Source organism: Balaenoptera physalus (genome assembly GCF_965194825.1).
Source record: "Balaenoptera physalus genome assembly, chromosome: X".
NCBI lineage: Eukaryota > Metazoa > Chordata > Mammalia > Artiodactyla > Balaenopteridae > Balaenoptera > Balaenoptera physalus.
Window position 1 is genome coordinate 10750986 of NC_138903.1, and position 21421 is coordinate 10772406.

Below are 21421 nucleotides of genomic sequence, written 5' to 3' on the forward strand. Positions count from 1 at the left end.
AAGTGATATCATATGATATTTGTCTTTCTCTGTCTGACTTACTTCACTTAGTATGATCATCTCTAGGTCTATCCATGTTGCTGCAAATGACATTATTTCATTCTTTTTTGTGGCTGAGTAGTATTCCATTGTGTATATATACAACATCTTCTTTATCATTTATCTGTCAATGGACATTTCAGTTGCTTCCATGACCTGGCTATTGTAAAAAGTGCTGCTATGAACATGGGGGTGCATGTATCTTTTTGAATTAGAGCTGTCTCTGGATATATGCCCAGGAGTGGGATTGCAGGATCATATGGCAACTCTATTTTTAGTTTTTTAAGGAATCTCCGTACTGTTCTCCACAGTACCGCAGCCTGATTATTGATATTCAAGTACAAGTTCAATCCCAGCAGAGCTCTGCAGAGTGTCAGTTCTGATGCACGTGGGTTGGGAGGTAGTGGCTGTGATCACTAACGGCTAGGAACACCTGGGAGCCCCAGCTACTTCTGGCACCAGAACAACCTCATTTGTAGTTTACATTTCACTAATTCCATCTGTGCCTTTTACCTTTTCATTCGTAGACATCATCCAGAAGGTGAGGCCTCTGGACACAGGTTTCCTTCAGATCGTTTTTATATCTCCCTTCCTCTTCGGCTCCATCTCCACATCTTTAGTTTAAGCCATCATTCTGCCTTATCTGGGATATGAAAATGACTTGATCACTGAGTCACCTTCTCCCCGACACCCCTGACATTTGCCTGCACTGTTGGCTGGGGAACCTTTCAAAATAAAACTGATTCTATCAGCCCCCAACTTAAAGTAGCCACCTCAGGGTCACAGCCATCTGAGATCAAGTGCAAACTGCTTACATAGATTCAAGACCCTCTGTGATGGGGCCCACACTCCTGGTCAGCCTCATGCCCTGCCTGTCCTCTGCTGTGGCCTTACCAGACTTCCAGCAGCCCCCAAGTGCACGGTTTTCTCTCCTACATTGTTTTCTTTGGACTTGTTATTCCCGCGGCCGGAAAGTTCCTTCATTTCCTTACCCGCCTGATAAACTCCTCCATCCCTCAAGACCAGTTGAACCATCTCCTAGTTTGCAAATTCTTCCCTAGGAAGGGTTGACCGCCTCCCCCTTCATGCCGCCATGTACCCATATATGCTTCTACATGACACCTTCATTGCAATGATATTAATCTTTCAGTCTAGATTGTGGACTTCTTGAGGACAAGGAACCTGTTATGTTCTTCATTTCCCTATAGCCTAGCATGGTCCCAGGTACCTAAATGTTTGAATGAAAAGAAAAGTGAATGAATGAATAAATGGATGAATGAGATCCCGATTTGGCTGCTTGGTTTTGAAAACCTTTATTCCGTGTCTGGCTTCTTTCTGAAAAAATGAATGGGTTTCCTAAATTCTAATAGTAGCAACAGGCATTTTAGAGCTTTCTTTGCTGTAAGACACCCACTAAAAACACAAACTGCACTCATACATTTAAATTTTCATCTGTAGCTCCCGTTGGTTTCCTATGCACAGGATACTTTCCGCCGGCTCTTACCATTTGACAGCATCCTCTCCCTCTGTAATGACTCCCCTACTGAAGAGTGGTTCTCTCTAGGATTCTTTGCATCAACAGGGTCTTGTTCAGCTCTCCCCAGCCTTCCTTTTCACCTCCTCTCTCTCTCAAGAACCACCCACCCATCTTGTGTGCTAGTTACGCTTAGAAATGCACTCTTCCCTAACCAGACCCAAAGCATTCCTACCTGTAGAACTGTTTGCACCTTCAGTGCTCCTGGGAACCCCTTTCCTTGTCAAGCTCTTACCCATCCATCCAGATCGAGCTCCAAAGCTGCCTTCCCTGTGGCTCTCCACCATTTGTCCTCCTATTTCCCACAAGCTGGAGTTGCTCTTTCCCCATTCTGTGTTTCCAGGACATCGACAGAAGCTCTGCTTTACAGCTGTCAAATCCTGCCCTGCTGGGTATGGTGGTCAAATTGCTTAGCCTCTCTGCACCACAGTTTAGTCAATTACCAAATGGAGGAAGTGATACTTACCTGTCAGTGGCATTATGGAGATTAAAAGACATAATATGGGAACATGCTCTGCAGCCTGTCAAGACGAACACAGCATGTATCTTTAGTGGGCAGCTCAAATGAGCCAACAGAGAAAGGCAAAACTTTGGGATGTGGGCGCTCTGATTACTGATAATGACTTTCCCAAGGACAAAGGGAAAGAACATTGGCGCAGGTGGCCTGGGTTGGATTCCTGGCTGTACCTCGAGTGAGCTGTGTGGCCTCGGACAAGATGCTTAACCTCTTTGAAGAGAGCCTGTTTTCTCACATGTAAAGTGGAAATAATGAAACCTACCTTGCAGAGTGCTTTTAAAGATTAGAGAGGACGAGGGTCAAGCAGCCCAGCAGAGGCCTGGTGCAGTCGGTGATAAATAATAAATGGGAGCTGACATAGCTCTGATGACTTGAATTCAGATGGTTTCCGATGTTCCCTTATCGTCTCCCACGCGAACCATACCGATGAGGACGCACACCCGGGCAACAGACAGTGTAACGTGACTTGACAAGGCCTGAGAGAGAGCGATCGTCAGACCCGGGAGACTGAAATCCATCCTGGGAGGCTGCCGACCTAGGCAGGTGTCAAGATCCTGCTTTAGAAACCTGCTTTGTAAAGCGTCACACTCCCAGGCTCCCCAGACTCATGGCTGACAGCAGCTTAGAGCATCCTGTCTGCTCCTGCAGGAGTTATTCTCGGATCCTCAGGGATGATGAGCTCAGACAGAAGCTCCGAGAACATGCAACGTGCACGGGGCGGGGAGGGGGGGAGCAGTTCTTTACACAGCAGTGAAATGAGCCGACTCCATCACTGGGCTAGACTCTCCTCTGTATCTTCTGGAATGTTCTCCCTCAGGGCTCTGGAGATAGGAATTACTCATAATAACAATCATGGTTTAATAACAACAGCAGGCAGCAGCGTTTGCGAAGACGTGTGGGTCAAGGCGTCTTTCATCCCTCATCCTACTTCATCCTGCCACTTGTGACTGGTCTGCCCAGTGTGGAGCCTGCCGCTGTGTCTCTAGCAAAGACCCTCCTCCTGCAGCAGGAGTAGATGTGCTTTGATAAATTAGGATTTTTTTTTTTTTTTATTTCTGGCTCCTGGGCTCAAAGTATTTTAATTTCCAGAGCCTCTGTATCTTCATCTCTAAATGAGAACAATAACCCCGAATCCCTAACATACTTGAAGGAGTACATGAGAAATATTGGGTGTGAAGTGCTTTACACAGTTCCTAGCATACAGTAGGTGTGAAATAAGTGATCACTGGTTGGCCCCATGTAGATCCTGACCATGCATATTGAAACGTTCTGATAAAAGCAGTCCGAGCCATGTGACTCCAGGTAGCCAAGCAAGCTATTTCTCCCCTTTCCCAATTTTCTTTTCTGTCCCCTCTTTTCTTTAAGGAAAAGCAGAGTCTTTCCTTCCTCCCGCCCCTGCAGAGCTGTCCGTGGATGTTGAAAGGTTACCATAGACATCAGTAGGCCTGGAAACAGATGGGGTAATCTGGGAAAACTTGAAAGGAGTGATTCTTGGAGAGTGTCCTGAAGAAAGAGGCTGGGGTACCATTTGTTGTGGAAGAAGAGGGTGCAGGAAGTTTTAGGTGAATGACATTGAACAAAACAGCTTGATTAATATAGGGGACTCATCCACCGGATGGGTAAGCAGCTTTGAGTCTCTAGGAGAAACCCATGTCATTTGAGGTCCGGTCCAGTTTCTGCATCTTCTGGATGAGAATACAGGTGGCCAGAGGTGGAAGGGGCTTGCCCAGGCCACTCCCAGCCAGCTAGGGCATCCTCTGCGCAAATGCCTGAGTCCCAGGTGCTTCCATAGAATGACAATCCCAGACAGGCAGGGATTCTTTTCTTTGTTCACTGGTGTATCCATATGGCCTAGAACAGTCTTTGATGCATAGTAGGGCATTGTCAAACATTTGTTTAACGAAGTCCAGTGGTCTTTAAGACTGAACTATAAGTGGAGTATCCCCTACTGGGAGAAGAAGATTGGGAATCTTATTTGAATCTGAGATGCTATTGGAAATTTTGAGAAGGGAAATGGTGTGATCAACATAATACCTCAGTAAGATGGTTCAAGATTGCTTCCAAATAGACCAAGGAGAAAGGAAACAAGAGCATTCTATTTCTTGATTAAAAAGTCATTTTCCCCAAATACGGTTATTGAATGAATTTATTTTTTTACCTTTTTTTAAACCATTTTTTAAATTGAAGTATAGTTCATTTACAATGTTGTGTTAGTTTCAGGTGTACAGCAAAGTGATTCAGTTACATATATATAAATATGTATATGCGTGTATATATATTCTTTTTCAGATTCTTTTCCATTATAGGTTATTATTGAATGAATTTTTAAATTTTATTTATTTATTTTATTTATTTATTTTTGGCTGCATTGGGTCTTCGTTGCTGCACGCGGGCTTTCTCTAGTTGCGGCGAGCGGGGGGCTACTCTTCGTTGCGGTGCGCGGGCATCTCATCGCGGTGGCTTCTCTTTGTTGTGGAGCTCGGGCTCTAGGTGCACGGGCTTCAGTAGTTGTGGCTCACGGGCTCTAGAGCGCAGGCTCAGTAGTTGGGGCGCACGGGCTTAGTTGCTCCGCGGCATGTGGGATCTTCCCGGACCAGGGCTCGAACCCGTGTCCCCTGCATTGGCAGGCAAATTCTTAACCACTGCGTCACCAGGGAAGTCCCTGAATGAATTAATCTGAAAAACAGTTCATGCCCTGGTTGTGAAAAACATAAGCTTCTCGTTACCATCTCACATGGCAAAGTCAGCCATCCCCATGGAGTCCAAGATAGGAATTTAACTTCTCTTGCCGTTCATTGCAACAAGCTGCTCTTCAGCCTTGCCTTCTGAAATGCTCATTTTCAAACAACAGTTGCACATACTGGCCTTTGCACACTAACTGTCCTCGAGCACCCAGTATCCGTATCTGCCCTCGGGACCCGGCATTTATAGTTCCCTGGGGAGAATATTCTCAGTCAGTGCTAAAAACACAGGGCACAATGATGGAAGTGAAGGCAGCAGCCCTTTCAACAAGATAGAGAAGATGCTCTTAGAAAAATGGGCATAAAATCTAGATACTTCCTGGCCAGGAGCAAGAGGGGGGGAAAGAATCTCGCAATCACCCCACCTCCTACACAGCTGTGCGACTAGGTGGATGAAGATTATTAAAGCCAAAGCTATGGCCAAGTAGTACTTCTGTCACTTGCTTCTTTAAATTATTTTCTCTCCCTTTCCTCCCTCAATCCCTGCTCTCATCCACCCACTAGGATCTTTTTTTTTTTCTTTTCTTTTTTTTTTGGCAGTCTTTAAGGAAAAGCAGTTAAAAGAAAAAGAACTGGAATTTACATAACACCTTTCTTCCAAGATACTAAAAGCAGTTCCCCCATCTATAATTTGTCCTCACAACAATCCTCTGAACAGGCCTATTATTATGATTATTACCGTTATGATTGTTATTATTATATCCATTTTTCAATCACATCGCTTGCTGCTGAGACTTTTGGCTACCACCTCATTTTTTGAACAATCTCATGCCCCTCAGCCTATGTATAAAAAAGGTTTCAACTGCCACCTCCCACTTGTGATTGTGCCACGTATTCCATCACAGTCTCTGGCCCTTTGTTTAATTTTATCGTTTAAAAATATATTAAATTCTTGTATTGAGAGAGCACCGCAGAGCTGGTGAGCGGAAGGTGGAGTCAGCGCTGAAAGAGAGCAGAATCGAACATAAATATCTTCGGAACTAAGAGGGAAATGGAAAGCAGCTCTCAAGGCAAATTGACTTGAATTGCATAAGAATGTGATTTTTTTTTTCAAGAATTGTCTCGGGATATGAACTACACTTTCTAACAGCTTCAGCTTGGCAGATGACACTACCTGTCTCCTTCTAGTCTCTTCCAAGCTTGCAGGCTCCAAATTTGTGTTGGCTTCAAATTTTCTAATGTTTTCAAAGTGTTTCCAGCTTACCGAATTCCTCTGATCATCTTACGTAACCCATGACAGCAGCGCCTCCATGACAATGACCCCGAGATGGCATAAGGCACTGGTAAATGGTCTCTTGTAATTGCCCCAACAGTCTGTTCCTTCCATGGCCCAGCCCCCAATTTATTTTTAACATGGAGAGATTTCATTTAGCAAACCAGATGTTGAGTCTGATATTTTCCCCCTCTTTCTTCTTCTCTTACTCATATTCATTGTCCCATCAAACTCTCATTCTTCTCTCTACATAATAGCTATCATAGTATTAGATAGAGGCTGTATCAGTCAGCTATTGCTTCATAACAAATAACCACAAGATCTCAGTGTCTTATAACAACAAACATTTCTATTTTTTTATTGTGGTAAAATATATATAATGTAAAATTTGCCACGTTAACCACTTTTAAGTGTACAGTTCAGAGGTATTCATTATTCTCACAGTGTTGTGTAACCATCACTACTACTCATTTCCAAAACTTTCATCACCCCAAACAGAAACTCTGGACCCGTTAGGCAAAAACTCTCCATTCCTCTCTACTCTTAGCCCCTGGTCACCTCAATCTACTTTCTGCCTGTATGAAACTGCCTATTCCAGTTATTTCATAAAAGTGGAATCATATAATATTTGTCCTTTGTGTCTGGAAGTAAGCATTGCTTTCTCATGCATCTGAAAACTGGTTGGGGAGGGCCTGCCTGGAAGAGGCAGGATCAGTTCAGGACTACACCGCAAGTCTCTCATCCTCTTTGGACCGGGGGCTAGCTTGGGTATGGTATGCACATGGCAGTGGAGAGCATGAGTGGGCAAGCAGGAACACGCAAGGCCTCTAAAAGTGTAGGCTCTGACCTGGCATTCTGTACCTCCTTCCATTGGCCAAAGCCAGGCATTGGCCAAGCCCAAAGTCTAGGGTCAGGGAAGTAAATGCTACCACTTTCCAACCATGTGACTTTATTAAAAGTGCTGTAACCTTTCTGAGCCTCATTTCCTTATCAGTAAAATGAGGATAATAGTATTACCTAGCTCCTAGGGTGTTGTGATTATTACTGAATTGCTCTACATTTGCAATATAAAATTGCAAACAATATTATTGTCATTCTTAAAACGTGAAGAATAGAAAAGCAACAAAATCCAATAAACCTTTGTTCTCTAAGTTAGATGAGGATGCTGGACACCTTCATGGAAACTCAAAATCGGATTTAGAATTGCAGACTAAGGCTTATTGGAATTTGATGAAGCAGTAGCAATCATTTTATCCATTGGTTTTCCTATTGCTTTTAGCAGTAGAACCCTTTCTTCAACAGAAACCTAACCCACAGTCCCAATGCATAAAGCAGTGGAGGATTTCTGGTTGAAAAGACACAGGAGTATCCAGAGCTCTTCCCACTGACACGTGTCCCTGTCTCAGAAGGATTGCATGGAGCACAGTTTGGAAACCACTACTTTAGTCCAAGCTCCCTCCTCTTCCAGATGAAAGAAGTGAAGCCTGGTGGGGTGATGCGATTTGCCCCAAATCATATGAGAAATAGAAGCTTCTTATAAGTACTAATAATACTCATCACCCTTAGAAGCATTACCAGGGCTGCCGAAATGCCACTCTGGTGCCTTCTAAGTTTTGTGCTTGTAGACCCGTATCAGAATTTCCACAGAACAACTTAACAATTAAAAACATTGGATTTAGAATCTATGTTCTGGTTCTGCCGGTTACTGAGTGTGTGAACTGGGACCTTTTAAGTGATCTCTCTGAACCTCAGCTTTCTCATCTCTAAAATGGACATGACAACACCTTCTTTACTGGGTTATTGGGAAGCTTGAATTAGGGAACACAAGTAACATAAGTAGTACAATGTTTGGCATCTGGTAATCATTTAGAACATATTAGCTCTTAATTTAGTTCTTATTTTATGATTGTTGGTGTTATTCAAAGTTTTTGCCAGTTTTCTATGCACTTGGGCACAGTGAATACATTTGGGGAAATACTGAAACAGTATTACTTACAATCTTTAGAAACCATATTATTTTAGAAAAATATAGTATTTCTTAATTTGAGGGATAAACTAGAAAAATTTGTTTTCAAGAGACTGGGCTGCTGCAAGGTTTGTACAACGTAATTTCTTGTCCCTGGACACCATTTCTATCTCTGTTTGCCTTCCAACAATCGGATCCAGCTGGCCAAACTGCCCCCTTCCTTTAGAATAAGATAGGCATCATGCTAAAATTTTGGAGGAGGATCATCTTGGTAGTCCTTGGGGAAATATCTCTAGCTAAGCATCTAGAAGAGCATCGTCCAACAGATCATTCTGCAGTGATGGAATATGATAGCCTGTAATTGTGGCGATTGAGCACTTAAAATGCAGCTGGTGTAACAGAGGAATTGGATTTTAATTTTATTTTATTTTACTTAGTGAATTTAAATGTAAATAGCCATTGGTTTAGAGAGTTCTTCAGATGTCCTGAGCCAACTAGAATGCTTTTGGAAATTTTGGTATTGGACTCTTCAAGTAACACATCCCTGAAGATATAGACCGGCAGAAAGAGGATGGGAAGAATGCTTTCATACTGGAAGCAAGTCAAGCAGCCAGAAATGAATGAGAGGATGTAGATTAACCCTCTCCTTTCCAAAGACGTCATGGTGAGCTGTTACGAACCTCTCACCAGGACTTTGGGACTCCCAATACTTTTAATAGAGTTTGTACTATTTAGCCTGGGCCTGTTGCATGTTGCATGCTTGTGCCTTCTTGCACCCCTCACTCAGCTGACAAAGCTTTAACTACTTCTTAAGTAACTTTAAGACATTCTTCTCCAAACCCTCCTTTGTGAGACATAAATTGATCGCTTATTCAAAGTGATGTCTTTCAGTCATAATGGCACTTTCTCCACATGCCCTCAAGAGTATGTGTGTAGATGGCAGCATGTATTGATGGATCGCAGCTTGTTCCAATAGCCGGCAGAATAGAAGGAGCTCAGTCAGACACTGAGAAAGAGTAAAAGAATAAGGTAAAGGAAGACTATTAGAACCAATAGAATTAAAGAGATACAGATATCACGAGATCTGGAAGGAATGATGTAGCCACTTAAAACAGGGTGTTGGCCTGAACACACGCATACCCTATGACCCGGCAGTTCCACTCCTAGGAATATGCCAAACAATAATGCATACATATATTCACCAAAAGACACATACAAGACTGATGTTAATGGCAATGCAATTCTTTACAGCCTCCAATTGAAAATCACCCACATGTCCATCAGTGGTAAAATGGATAAGGAAATTGTGGTACATTCACACAATGGCACATGATGACTTGGAAGTATCTCAAACACAACGCTGAGTAAAAGAAGAAAGGAAAATAAATAGTTTATGTGATTATATTAATATAAGTTCCCAATGGGGATCAAACTATTCTATGGTGTTAGAAGCCAGGATAGTGGTTATCCTTGGGGGCAGGGGGGGTTACATCTTATGTAGCCCGGGGTTTCTCAGTCTCAGCATTACTGACATTTGGGCAGTAATTCTTTGTTTTGGGGGTCTGTCCTGTGCGTTGTAGGATATTTAGCAGCATACCTGCCCTCTACCCACTAGATGCCAGCAACAGCCACCCTCCAATTGTGCCAAACAAAAATGTCTCCAGCCATTGCTAAATACCCGCTACGGGGCAAAATCATTCCCCATTAAAAATCACTGCTGTATCCCAAATGCCTTTCACCTGCTAGATACTCAATAAATACTTATTGAAGGAATGTATGAGGCAAGAGCTGTTTAGTATCACACAGGTGTATAAAATAATTTAATTTTTATCCCAAGAGATCCTGCTGCCCTTTATGAATCTTAAATATAAGTACCAGTTTCATCCATTAGTTAAAGATTAAGTAATTCAAAGGCCAAAGGCAATATTCATTCAGCAAAAAATGAATTAAATGGACAAAAAATTTAGGTCAAACCAAAAACAAATATTATATGCCAATAAAACTCTCTTAGTAGCAGTTTCTAAATCAGAGTGCCTAACCTGGAATTTTACTGCAAAGGTTTAAAAAATACAATAAAATAAAGGGCTTGAAATGAGACAATTTCATTAAAATGTTAATTTTGATAATCACTGCATCATTTATATGGATTTTAACCGAATAGCTTAATATTCTTCACAAAGAAAACCACAGCCTAAGCCTTAAATGCATTCAGTAAAATGTGAATTAGACTTTTCAAAGAATTTTGGTCTCTCCCTAGGTTTATATTCAAGTCATTGGTTGTATGTAAGCTATTTAATTCTACACCTAAAATTACAATGTGCTTTAATCCTTTCTCTGCAAAGTTCAGATACATACCCCACAAGGCACCGCCAATTGTGCCCTTAAAATTCTTCTTTGTAGTGAAGCATTTTTGGTCCAAGACTCTGAGCGGGTCTTTTCTTCTCCCTTAAGTTTGTAGCTCTTTTCCCCGCCACCCCAATCTCCAAAAGCCCATAATTAATGTTACAACTGTGCTAGCCCCACCTCCGGCAGTTAGAGCGTCCTTTTCCACACTTCCACATGTTTGTATGACAGGTATTTTTTTTAAAGTGTGGGTATCCATTCCAGTATCCTGGAGAATCATAAGGCTGGATACTTTCCCTTCCTCGATAAGGGAGACATGTTCAGTTTCACAACCATTTGACTCCTTCGATTTCCTGTTTTTAAAAAACATAATTTTCAGACTCTTTACAGACAGATGATGTTGCAGTTTTCTACTGCCACCCAACAAATGTCATGGCTTAACCAAACAATTTCTTATCTCATGAGGCTGTGGGTTGACTGGACTCATTCACATGGTTCTCACTGCTGTCGCTCTTGTGGCTGCAGTTCAATGACAGCTGGAGCTGGAGCCGTATAAAGGCTTATTTGGACTGGATATCCAAGGTGGCTTTTTCACGCACGTGTTGTCGCCTGGACTTAGACAGCTGACACCACTGCAGCTGGCCAGGCCAATCTCCCTCTCCCCGTGCTGCTTCTCCCCAGGGCCAGCTTCCTCACAACATGGGGCTCACAGGGTTGTTGGACTTAAATGGCAGCTGGCTTCTTGCAGAGTGAACGTTCCAAGATACCCATGTGGACACTGCAAGGCTTCTAGATTTCTTCTAACCAAGGCCTGGAAGTCATGCAGTGTCACTTCTGCAATATTCTGTTTGTCAAAAGTAAGTCACAAAAAAAAAAAAAAAAAAAAAAAAAAAAAAAAGTCACAGAACTAGTCCAGGTTCAGCAGGAGAAGACTACACAAAGATGTGAGTACCAAAAGGTATAATTCATTGAGGGCCATCTTTGGAGCCTCTGTATCACAGATGGGAAAAGATGAACAGTATGATCATACAGTTGTTCAGGGTGAACTCTTTAACATATTACTTAGTAAGTAATAAATTCTCCTTTCCTTAAATTCTCATCATTTTCTCTTTGACTATCAAACTTGTCTCATTTCAGATCTGTTAGTATTTGCTTAACGTATTTAGGTGCTCTGATATTAGGTGCATATATATTTATGATTATTGTATCTTCTTAATGAATTGACCCTTTTATCATTATAGTAACCTTCTTTGTTTCTTGTTACCATTTTGGCCTTAAAGTCTATTTTGTCTGATATGAGTATACCTACCCTGCTCTCTTTTGGTTTCTACTTGCACGGAATATCGTTTTCCCTTCCTTTACTTTGAGCCTATGTGTGTCCTTCAAGCTGAAGTTCATCTCTTGTAGGCAGCATATAGTTGCATCAGCAGTATCACCCCTCACTCAAGGGGAAAATGGTAGTGGAAGAGACCTCGTCTGTCCAACAGGTAGAAGGCAAGCCAGTGCTCCTGGACAAGTGAATTCTTTGATTCATCTCCTCTGTCTTTGTTGCCCTGATGACAATGGTGGCTTCATTATGCCCATTTTCTTTCTCAGCATCCCTTGAACCTAAGTGAAAAATGACAAATAACCCTGTTCCTCTTCTTTGCAGTTATCGAAGCAAAGCAAGGTTCAGCAACAATGGGGAGAGTGCAAATGTTTCATGAAGTCCATGACAGATCACACTTAGCCGTAATGTGTTGACCTTGTTTGCATGCTTGATTGTGTCTTAGCTGTTTCCATTCTCTCCAGCTAACGGCTACAGTACCTGTTAGGAATTGATACAGTGGATAATTGCAGTCTCTGTTTAGAACAGTGGAAAGGTCAACTGCATTAAACCTCCATTTCAAGTAGTCCTGTGGTGACTTTTCTAAAAAGGAGGGGCAACATTCTTTCCTCCAGCTTTGCCAGCAATTGGCTAGACTGACTTTATATTATGGCTAGGCATCAGAAATCTCTGTGTTCTTTTCACATCTCCAGGTTCAGGTAGGAAGAGAAAATAGAAGGCGTCCCAGTGGCTTCATAATACCCTACAACTGCAGAAAGGTTCTACTGAGCAAAGAGTCATTGGAGAAATGCTGTTAATCTGTTCTTATTTACATAAACAGCAGCTGTCCACCAGCAGAGAGTTTAAGGGCTGAAATGCACCAGCTTGCATAAAAGAATATTTTTCTAATCTCTTCGAAGAACTCTGAAGTTCACTTAGAAGAAAGACCCTTATGTGTGCACGCATTTGCCTTAGAAGTGGGAGTTCAAACACCCTTTCACTGTGCCTTACCACCTTTCTTTCCAAATAAAAATACCACACATCAGTCTTTCGAGTTTTGTTAGGATGTCATTTTACAGTTCACAAAATTCTTTCATATATCGCCTTAAATTACCTCTTTATTTTGCCTTTTAAAAGCCTAACCTTTCAGCCTTCATGAATTGATTCCTTCTACTTGTGAAGTTTAAAATCGTTTCGTTAACTTGTTTGGACTTTTTTTAAAGCAAGACTCTTGAATTTTGACATAAAATATATTCTTTATATTTTAGCGTTTTTTTGTTTATGCTTCATTCTGTTCTGTTTTCCCAGTCTCTAAGGAAATCTCATTGCTCTTCACAACGTAAATTCATATTGATCTCTGAGTTACTGAAGGGAATCTGTTTAGTCGGTCTAGAAGGGAAGTATACAATAGCGCATGCCAATGTGATTATGTATTGCAATATTAAGATCATATAAAGGGCTTCCCTGGTGGCGCAGTGGTTAAGAATCTGCCTGCCAATGCAGGAGACATGGGTTCGAGCCCTCATCTGGGAAGATCCCACGTGCCGCGGAGCGGCTAGGCCTGTGTGCCACAAGTACTGAGCCTGCGCTCTAGAGCCCGTGTGCCACATGTACTGAGCCTGCGTGACACAACTACTGAAGCCCGCGCACCTGGAGCCCGTGCTCCTCAACAAGAGAAGCCACTGCAATGAGAAGCCCACGCACCGCAACAAGGAGTAGCCCTCGCTCGCCGCAACTAGAGAAAAGCCCACGCACAGCAACAAAGACCCAATGCAGCTATAAATAAATAAATAAATAAATAAATAAATAAATTTATTTATTAAAAAAAAAAAAGATCATGTAAATATGAAGTGGGAAAGTCAGTTTAAGAAAGGTGCCAAGCTATCCTGCTCTAAGAGAAAGCAAACACCAACTTTAGCTTCATTGTTGAAAGGGATTTTAATACTGAAAGCCTCGTTAGAATCTGAGGTTATTCATTTGCCACAACAGAATCCCATCCAATGAAATTTTAAAATGGGATGTGGTGCCGAAGGATGCCCTGCAAGCCCTGATGCTGGGTGTCCCAAACATGTTTCAAGGGACTTACCATCAAAAAATAAAAGACTTTTGTTAAAGGAATGAAGAGAGAGGAATTAAAGGCAAATTTGATAGGAGTGGTTTAGGGTAGGTTAGACTGTATCTTCCTCTGCAGGTCAGCACTGTGATACAGGGATTAAAATGATGTTTTTCTCAAATTAAACCATTTAAAAAATATTGGCACTCTAATTTGAAATTGCTCTTTAAAAGTAGAAAATTCACTTGGCATTTATTATGAAATAATACTTCTCTAAATGTGCTTCCAACTGGATTTTTTTTCAAGTCCCTAGCTGTTTTAAGCCCTCATAAAAAGAAGTTATCTGATTACTTGAATGTGCCATCTTTCATTCTGAATTCTAATCTTCCTGTTGAGGCTATTTTTAAATGGCTTAGGTCTTCTTTTTTTCCTCCTAGGATCTTAGGGTTAGGAATTCTAAGGAATCCAAAACATTATGGAGTTAATTGTTCTCGTCTGGCAGGTTATAATTAAATAATTATAGGCAAGAGAAAATGGAAGAAAAACATATCCCCAGTCCTAATGTTAAATAACATATTGGAATGTTTTATTTCAATTCAGATAACTTCATTTACTCCTTAAGTGGTAAAATTAAAATCAATATAGGTTATGTTTCAGGCAAGTTACAGGGAATTACTATAGACACAAAGAATTTAAATGCTGTAAATATAATAGACGTATTTTGAAAAATGGTTCCCATTTTCAAATTAAACAAGGTATACTGATCAATGCTTCTTCCTGACATTCTTGACAGAAAAAAATTCTGTGTAAGGTGAAGTCATGGGTGGACACTACTTTTGAGATACTTGTAGGTTAATTGGCTATGAATCTTTCTTTGTTGGTGTGGCAGACAGAATCTAAGATGGCCCCATGGTTGATCCCTGCCCCCTGATGTTCATAACTTTGTGTATTTCCTTCTCTTTTAATATGGGTGGGACCTGTGACTTGCTTCTAACCAACAGAATATGGCAAAGGTGATGGAATATCACTTCCATGATTATGATTGTGTTACCTAAGATTATACGTTCCATCCATCTTGCCAAAGGAGTCCCTCTCCTTTGATCGTTTTTTAAAGCAAGTTGCCATGTTGAGGGGGCACATGTGGCAAGGAACTGAGGATGACCTCTAGCCAACTGCCAGCAAGGAACTGAGGCCCTTGGTCCAACAATCCCAAAAGGAATTTAATCCTGCCAAAAACCACAGGAAATGGATCCTTCCCAACTGAGCTTTCAGATGAGACCTCAGCCCTGGGCAACACTTGATTGTGGTCTCATCAGAGAACTTGAAAAAGATGACCAAGTTAAATCATACTCATCTGTCTGCTTCATAGAAAGTGTGGAATAATAAATGTGTGTTGTTTTAAGCTGCTAAGTTTATGGTAATTTGTTATGCAGCACTAAATAACTAAAGAAGCTAGCTTCTGTGATAGGACAGAGTAATGATCCCCTAAAGACGTCCACATCCTAATCCCCAGAGCCTGTAACTTTGCAGGTGTGATTCAGTTAAGGATAGAGCAATTTTCCTAGATTATCCAGGTGGACGCAATGTAATCACAAGGGCCCATATAGGTGAAAGAGGAAGGCAGGAGAGTCAGGGAGAAATTTGAAGATGCTACTTTGCCTGGGTTTTGAAGATGGAGGAAGGGGCCATGAACCAAGGAATACAGGAAGTCTTCAGAATCTGGAAAGGGTTCCAGAATGAATGCAGCCCTATTGACACCTTGATTTTAGCCTAGAGAGGCCCGTTTCAGACTTTTGACCACCAGACTTGTAAGATAACAAATCTGTGCTGTTTTAAGCCACTAAGTTGTGGCAATTTATTACAGCAACAGTAGGAAGCTAATGCACTCCATGCTTATTTTGTTAGCATCTAAGATGAATAATGAGTCCTCCTCCAGGGGCTTGTCTGCTCCTAACAGACTGCACTGGAGCTGTGAATATTTTCTTCTTTTTCCAGAAATGAACAAATAAATACGGTGCCATTGAGCATTGCTCTAGGGAAAATGAGCATTTTTTCCACAGCCTTGTGGGCACATCCATCCTACCACCTCATACCCCTCATTCTTGCATTTACCTTTTTACTGTTTCTTCTTCAGGTTCTAAGCACGGACTGTCTTAGTCAAGGATTGTTTGGACTCAAATAATGTGATCTATTCAAGTCAGTTTAAGAGAAATTGGGGATAAGTGTAGCAAGTAGGTCTCAGAGGAAGGAATCGTAAAGCAACTGTTCTTTTCCCCCATTGCCCATTCAGAAGAGCTCTCCAGGGCCAGGTCTTCATTAAAATCTCAGGCTGGTCTGCAAATGTATTGAGCAGGTTCAGAAAGTTTCTCCAGTCACTTGGACACTTGTAATCACAACAACCTGTAATCTGTAATTAAAATGTTCAATTGTCATGTAATAGTCAAAACTGCCAACTCCACAGAATTTCTCCCTTGCCCCTATTTCCGGCCTGGGAAGCCTGCACTGGGTTAAGGGGCATTCCCCAACATTCTTGTCTAGCTTTGGCTCCTTCCACATTGAAATGAGGCCAGGACAGTGAGGTAAAAAGCAGGTAAGTTCTCACTCGATTGGCACCAAGGTAATCCGACATTGGTTTCCTCTGTCCATGGAAGATCATGTAGGTTGACTTGTGGACACATTTGTAGATTTCTGGAAGACTTCTCTTTTGAGTTGTTCCAACTGCAGTTCCCTTGAGTCAGATGGTACCCAACGGCTGGCTATGTCCAGCACTGCTTAGCTTCTACATCTTTCTACTAAGGCCCTCCTGCCCCTGGAAGAAGCTCAGTTGAGCAATGCCTTTATTAAATGACCCCAGGGCACCATTTCTACCGTGTCGTCCAGATATCGTCCACAGGAATTGCACACTTAAGGCCTGTCTCAGTGGAAGGGTAATAATTTTGTAAATATAGCCTCTGCTCTTTGGGCATGTGCTGCTTCCACAGGCCTCTCCCTGTTACCATTTTTTTAAATTAAGTCATGATTAAGACCCCAAGATGAATAAGAGTCCCAAACTGTGGTTTTTAATACCCGCTTTGAAAGTATGTAGCACCCTGTTTTGGCATGTAGGGGTGATTGGCATGAGGCCTCAGCTGAATCTGCCTTAATCATCGTAGCGCCCTGTAACATATGAACACTTGTAGCTTCTACCTTTTTTTCCCTCTAGGATTGGAATCCTAAGGGACCCAAAGCATTATGGCTTTAATTCTTCTTGCCTGGCAAGTAATAATTAAGTACTTGTAGATGAGAGAAAAGAGAGATAAAAGCCCATTCCCAGAACTGATGATAGATATCATACTGAGATATTTTACATTAGCTGTTTTACTGATGTAAAATGGTGCGCAAACAGCCCTCAGGAATGGTGGGAACCAGGCCTGCTCAGGGGACCCCTGGCATCTGTAACCTTTACTCTTTCTTATTCAGTCATGAATGTGACTCGGCTCCCAACTCTCTTTGTCTGTGTCTCTTAGTTCTGCCTCTGGAGAGGGGACATCTGATGGCCTCATTCCAGCACTCGGGTCCAATCAGCTGTGCCCTGACGATGAGTTCTGGGCCCATTGCCTGCTGCTGAGGGCTCTGGGGGCAGCCTTGGGTAGAGCAGGCCAGGCAGGACAAACAGGCCCACACCGCGGCTGCCGCACTCTGATTCCTCCTGCCGCATCATTCCACGACACTCCATCCCTACATTCACGCGCCCACCCTCCTAGAGCTGGACGCCCACCTTGCCTCCACTGCTTCACTTCCATGCCTTCCACGGCAGGGAACATCTTCATCCGCAGTCCCTTAAAGGCTAGTGGCAGAATTTCTTTGTGATATAAACCAGAGTGGAATGGCCGGGTCATAGTGCTCGTGGCGCTGAAGTTTGCCTAGGGATGCCAGATTGCTCCCCAGAACTGCTACACGGGGCTCCATGGCCACCAGCAAAGCAAGATCATTCATCCCATCCACTGGGAATTCTCATTTGATTACACTGTCGCGCTATTAGTCCTTCTAATGGGAACACTGTCTGCCACTCCAATTATTGGGGCTTTCTGCCAGCCCTTGACAACTAAGAATTGATGGGATCAGACGGGCCCTCCCCACCATCACCATCAGTTCTGATTCGATTCTTCCTCCAGCTCTTGAATTCTAGTCCTCTTTCTCCTCTCCACTGATTTCTCTTCTTCGCTGCCCCGACTCCTTCCGTCAGGGGCCACCCCTACCGCCGCTGGGGCAAGTCACATGGTCCTCCCCAGGCAAGGGGCTTATAGTAAGGGGCTGAAGAGCACTTAATGCTAGAAATGCAATTTGTCGTGGCTTCTCCAAGAGAACAGCACTGCCACAGATCCCCTTCGCTTTAGTCATTTGGGCAGGAAATCACAAAAGCAGGTAATTAATTACCTCCTAAAGTAAAAAAAGTCAGCTTCACCTCAACAAAATGGCAAGTGACCTTTCTCCTACTCAGGATAAAAAAGGAACAAAGGAAGGAAGGAAGAAAAACTATTATAACCCATAATATGATTTTTCCCCAAGGGTTCGAGTTATTTGAAAGGTTTGGGTTACTTGGGGGAAATTAAATAAACCGTTAGATTACATTGTTCTGCTTTTGGCCACACAGTGTTCCCAATGGTGAACAGTATTTCCCAATGAGCGCCCATCTGAAATGTTTATCGGCCCAAGGTCGTAGGCATTGTTACTGCAGCCTTAGAAAGCCACATGGTATGGGAAGTCACATTTGCTGGGATACTGTTTTTACATAAGAAACCTACAGTGACATTTTTCTTTCAGGATGCTAAGAAGATACTGACATTCAATGAATTGATAGAATTTTTTAAAATCTATCCCCTTCCAGAAAATTACACAGACATTTTAAGCGGCTAAAGGAAAATCGGAAGGGGAGAATCAATTTTGAGAGACCGAGTTGATGCTTTTAAAATCCAATCTTCCCTCAGCGAGTTTTATTTTAGGGCTCTGCTGTTTGGTGTCGCAGATAATATCACCCAATATAAACCGAATAGGAAGCTTTCCACTGGCTGAACATTTGATTCCAGTTTTCTCTGTGGTCTGAAAGCCCACTTGTGAGCCTTTTGATTCTCTGCCCTGGGAGCCCAAGGAACATTCGCCAACATCACACATTTTGTTTTAAAAGAGCACCGTCACCGCTAGAGTCCAGGCTTTGTGCATATCATAAATATTTTTTTTCTCTCTCTTACAGAAGCTGCAAAGAATCGATACTCCTCACTGTCATTCAGCCTTACCCTGTAAGTGTCCTGTGAGTAAAAGTGCCTGTGTGTGATCTCAGATTTCCAGTCTCCTCCTCCCACTCCACTCCAGTGACTAACAGCAGAGAGAAATAACATGCATTCACAGCACCAGTTCCAAGATCTTGGTTATTTGTATTTTGTACTCCAAGATAGCAAATCCTTCATTGGAGAGAAAAGAAAGTGATGCGTTTCCTAAATAACTTGAAAATCAGCTTTTCAGTCCTGTGTGCCTCTCACATCTAGAAATGACACAAAACTCAAGAATTTCCTTGTGATTCTTAAGTTTCCAGCTGAAGCATCACAAGTCTAAAGGGAATATCTAATTGTAGGAAGTTGAAGCATGATTGTTTCTCTTACCCCCATCTAAATGATTTGGTGGAGACATTGGACATTTCAGCGGCCTTGTCGGGAAGGTGGGGAGTGATTAAAATCGTACTGCTTTCAGTTCCCATGATTTTTTTAATAACAACTTTATCATGGTGTAATTCGCATATCGTAAAATTCACCCATTTCAAGTGTACAATTCCGTGATCTTTATAAAGTCTACTGATGTACGCAACCATCACCACCATCCAGTTTGAGAACACGTCCATCACCCCAACTGGATTCCTCATTCCCATTTACAATGAATCCCTTTTCCTACCCTCAGTCCCAAGCAGCCACTAATTTACTATTTATTTATTTCTATAGATTTGCTATTGCTTATGAATTTCATACATGGTCAGTGAACTAAAAAATACCTAGGCAAATTCCTTCAGATTTTTCCCCAAACGTTTACTGTCAATATCTTGTGTGGCCTTCACATGGAGCGGCAGAGATTCCAACCTACTTATGCTTTTATTTTCTTCCCCATAGAGATTTCTACATCAATTCAGAGGCTCTGGCATTTGCCAGTCTCCATCTTCTGACCAAACTCTTCATCTCCCCTGTCCTGGAATTTTCCTCCTAAGCGCTATGGGCTAGTCATTTTAGGCAGGAAAAAAATATGTGTTCAAGCTTGTGATAAGATCACAAATTGAACTAACCAAGACCACAAGTTATGCCATGTAGGGTCATTACTACATATATTAAAAGCACAGTTTAATATTGAATGTTGCTTTTAGTCCCAACTCTTTGACACAGCTACACACACACACACACACACGTTTGGATTTGAAATCTAAGGAGACAGCAGGAGGTAAAAGAACCAAGACTTGAGATCTAGTTCCCAGCAGTATAAAAGGCGACTCCCACACCTGCTCTGGACCCCGATTTCCTCATCTGTGTAAGGAGGAGGTCAGGTGGAATCCCGTCCAAGGGCCTTCCTGCTTCACCACCTCGTGACCTGGCGATTCTTTCCATATGAAGTACAGCTCATCTGTTTTTAGATTGTTTCATTTAACCCAGTTGTCATTCACACCTACTTCAAATCTATCCACACTTCTTCATTTCTTTGCAATGAACAAATGCATTTGGGTAAAGCCAATGTGAGTGTCTAACATACGCAAGTGATGGACCAACTATAAATTCCTGGCGGAACTACAAGCTTTCATTGTCTTTCCTGAATTCTCTCTTCCTACTTTATAACCTATTAGTAATGCAAGATCAGAACCATTTTACTCCAAACCAGGTTATTTTTCCAATATGGGGTCGCATGTTACCCCCAAACAGTAAACTTAGAGGAGTTTTGCATTTAAGTTAAGGGTTTTGTCTTGTTGCTTTGCTTGCTTTTTTTGCCATTTGAGTCTGCATGACTTGTTATTCATATGAATACTCATTACTATCCGTGAATCATGGAACTTCCTTTTAACAGATAACCTGGAATTTTCTAGGAGTTCAGCTGGCTCCTGCTTTTGTGCTATATTGAAAGTCAACATTCAGGAGTGTTGCTTGTTCTTATGGCCAACGGTTGCACCTCTGTTCCCCAGAGTCACTCTCTCCCGACCAGTCATCGTAGATGAATTCTCAACTTTGACCAGCCCTTCTTCCTGAAATGCCCATCACGTACTACGCCCGCCACCTCCTTGGCTCACCAAATCCTTCTCACCTTTCAAGTCTCAGCACAAATTCTAAATGCTACCCCAGAGTTTCTCAGCATCAGCACTGTTGGGTTTGGTGACAACCAAAATGTCTCCAGACATTCTCAAATGTTCCCTGGGGACCAAAATCACCCCCACTTGGGAACCAGTGTCCCACACCTAAAGTCTTCCCTTCTTGATCCAGTCCAAAGTGACTTTTTCCTCCTCTGAATTATAAGAGTTGAAACCCCAAAGTTACTTAAATAGATACATTAAATGGAGAGAGGGGTGCACATGGGAAAGGAGACTGTGAAGTTTTACTTATATTTTTGTGTTTGGATTTTCCTACAAGCAAATGGCTTTTTTTTAAAGGTTTTATGTATTTGCTGAACGTTCTTTTGGCAACCAGAATTGACATACAGAAACAGAGGAC

At 42.1% G+C, this 21421-nt stretch overlaps 1 protein-coding gene and 1 long non-coding RNA gene across 5 annotated transcripts in view; one reads left to right on the forward strand and one right to left on the reverse strand.

Moving 5' to 3' along the window:
• FRMPD4 (FERM and PDZ domain containing 4) overlaps positions 1-21421 on the forward strand; it is a 530997-nt gene that overhangs the window by 464746 nt on the left and 44830 nt on the right. For all 4 annotated transcript variants that reach the window (XM_082446916.1, XM_082446919.1, XM_082446917.1 and 1 more), the window contains one exon: positions 18943-18988. In XM_082446916.1, the coding sequence (XP_082303042.1) occupies positions 18943-18988 (46 nt within the window). The remainder of the gene's footprint in view (positions 1-18942; positions 18989-21421) is intronic.
• LOC309652985 overlaps positions 1-21421 on the reverse strand; it is a 373352-nt gene that overhangs the window by 292413 nt on the left and 59518 nt on the right. The window lies entirely within an intron of this gene.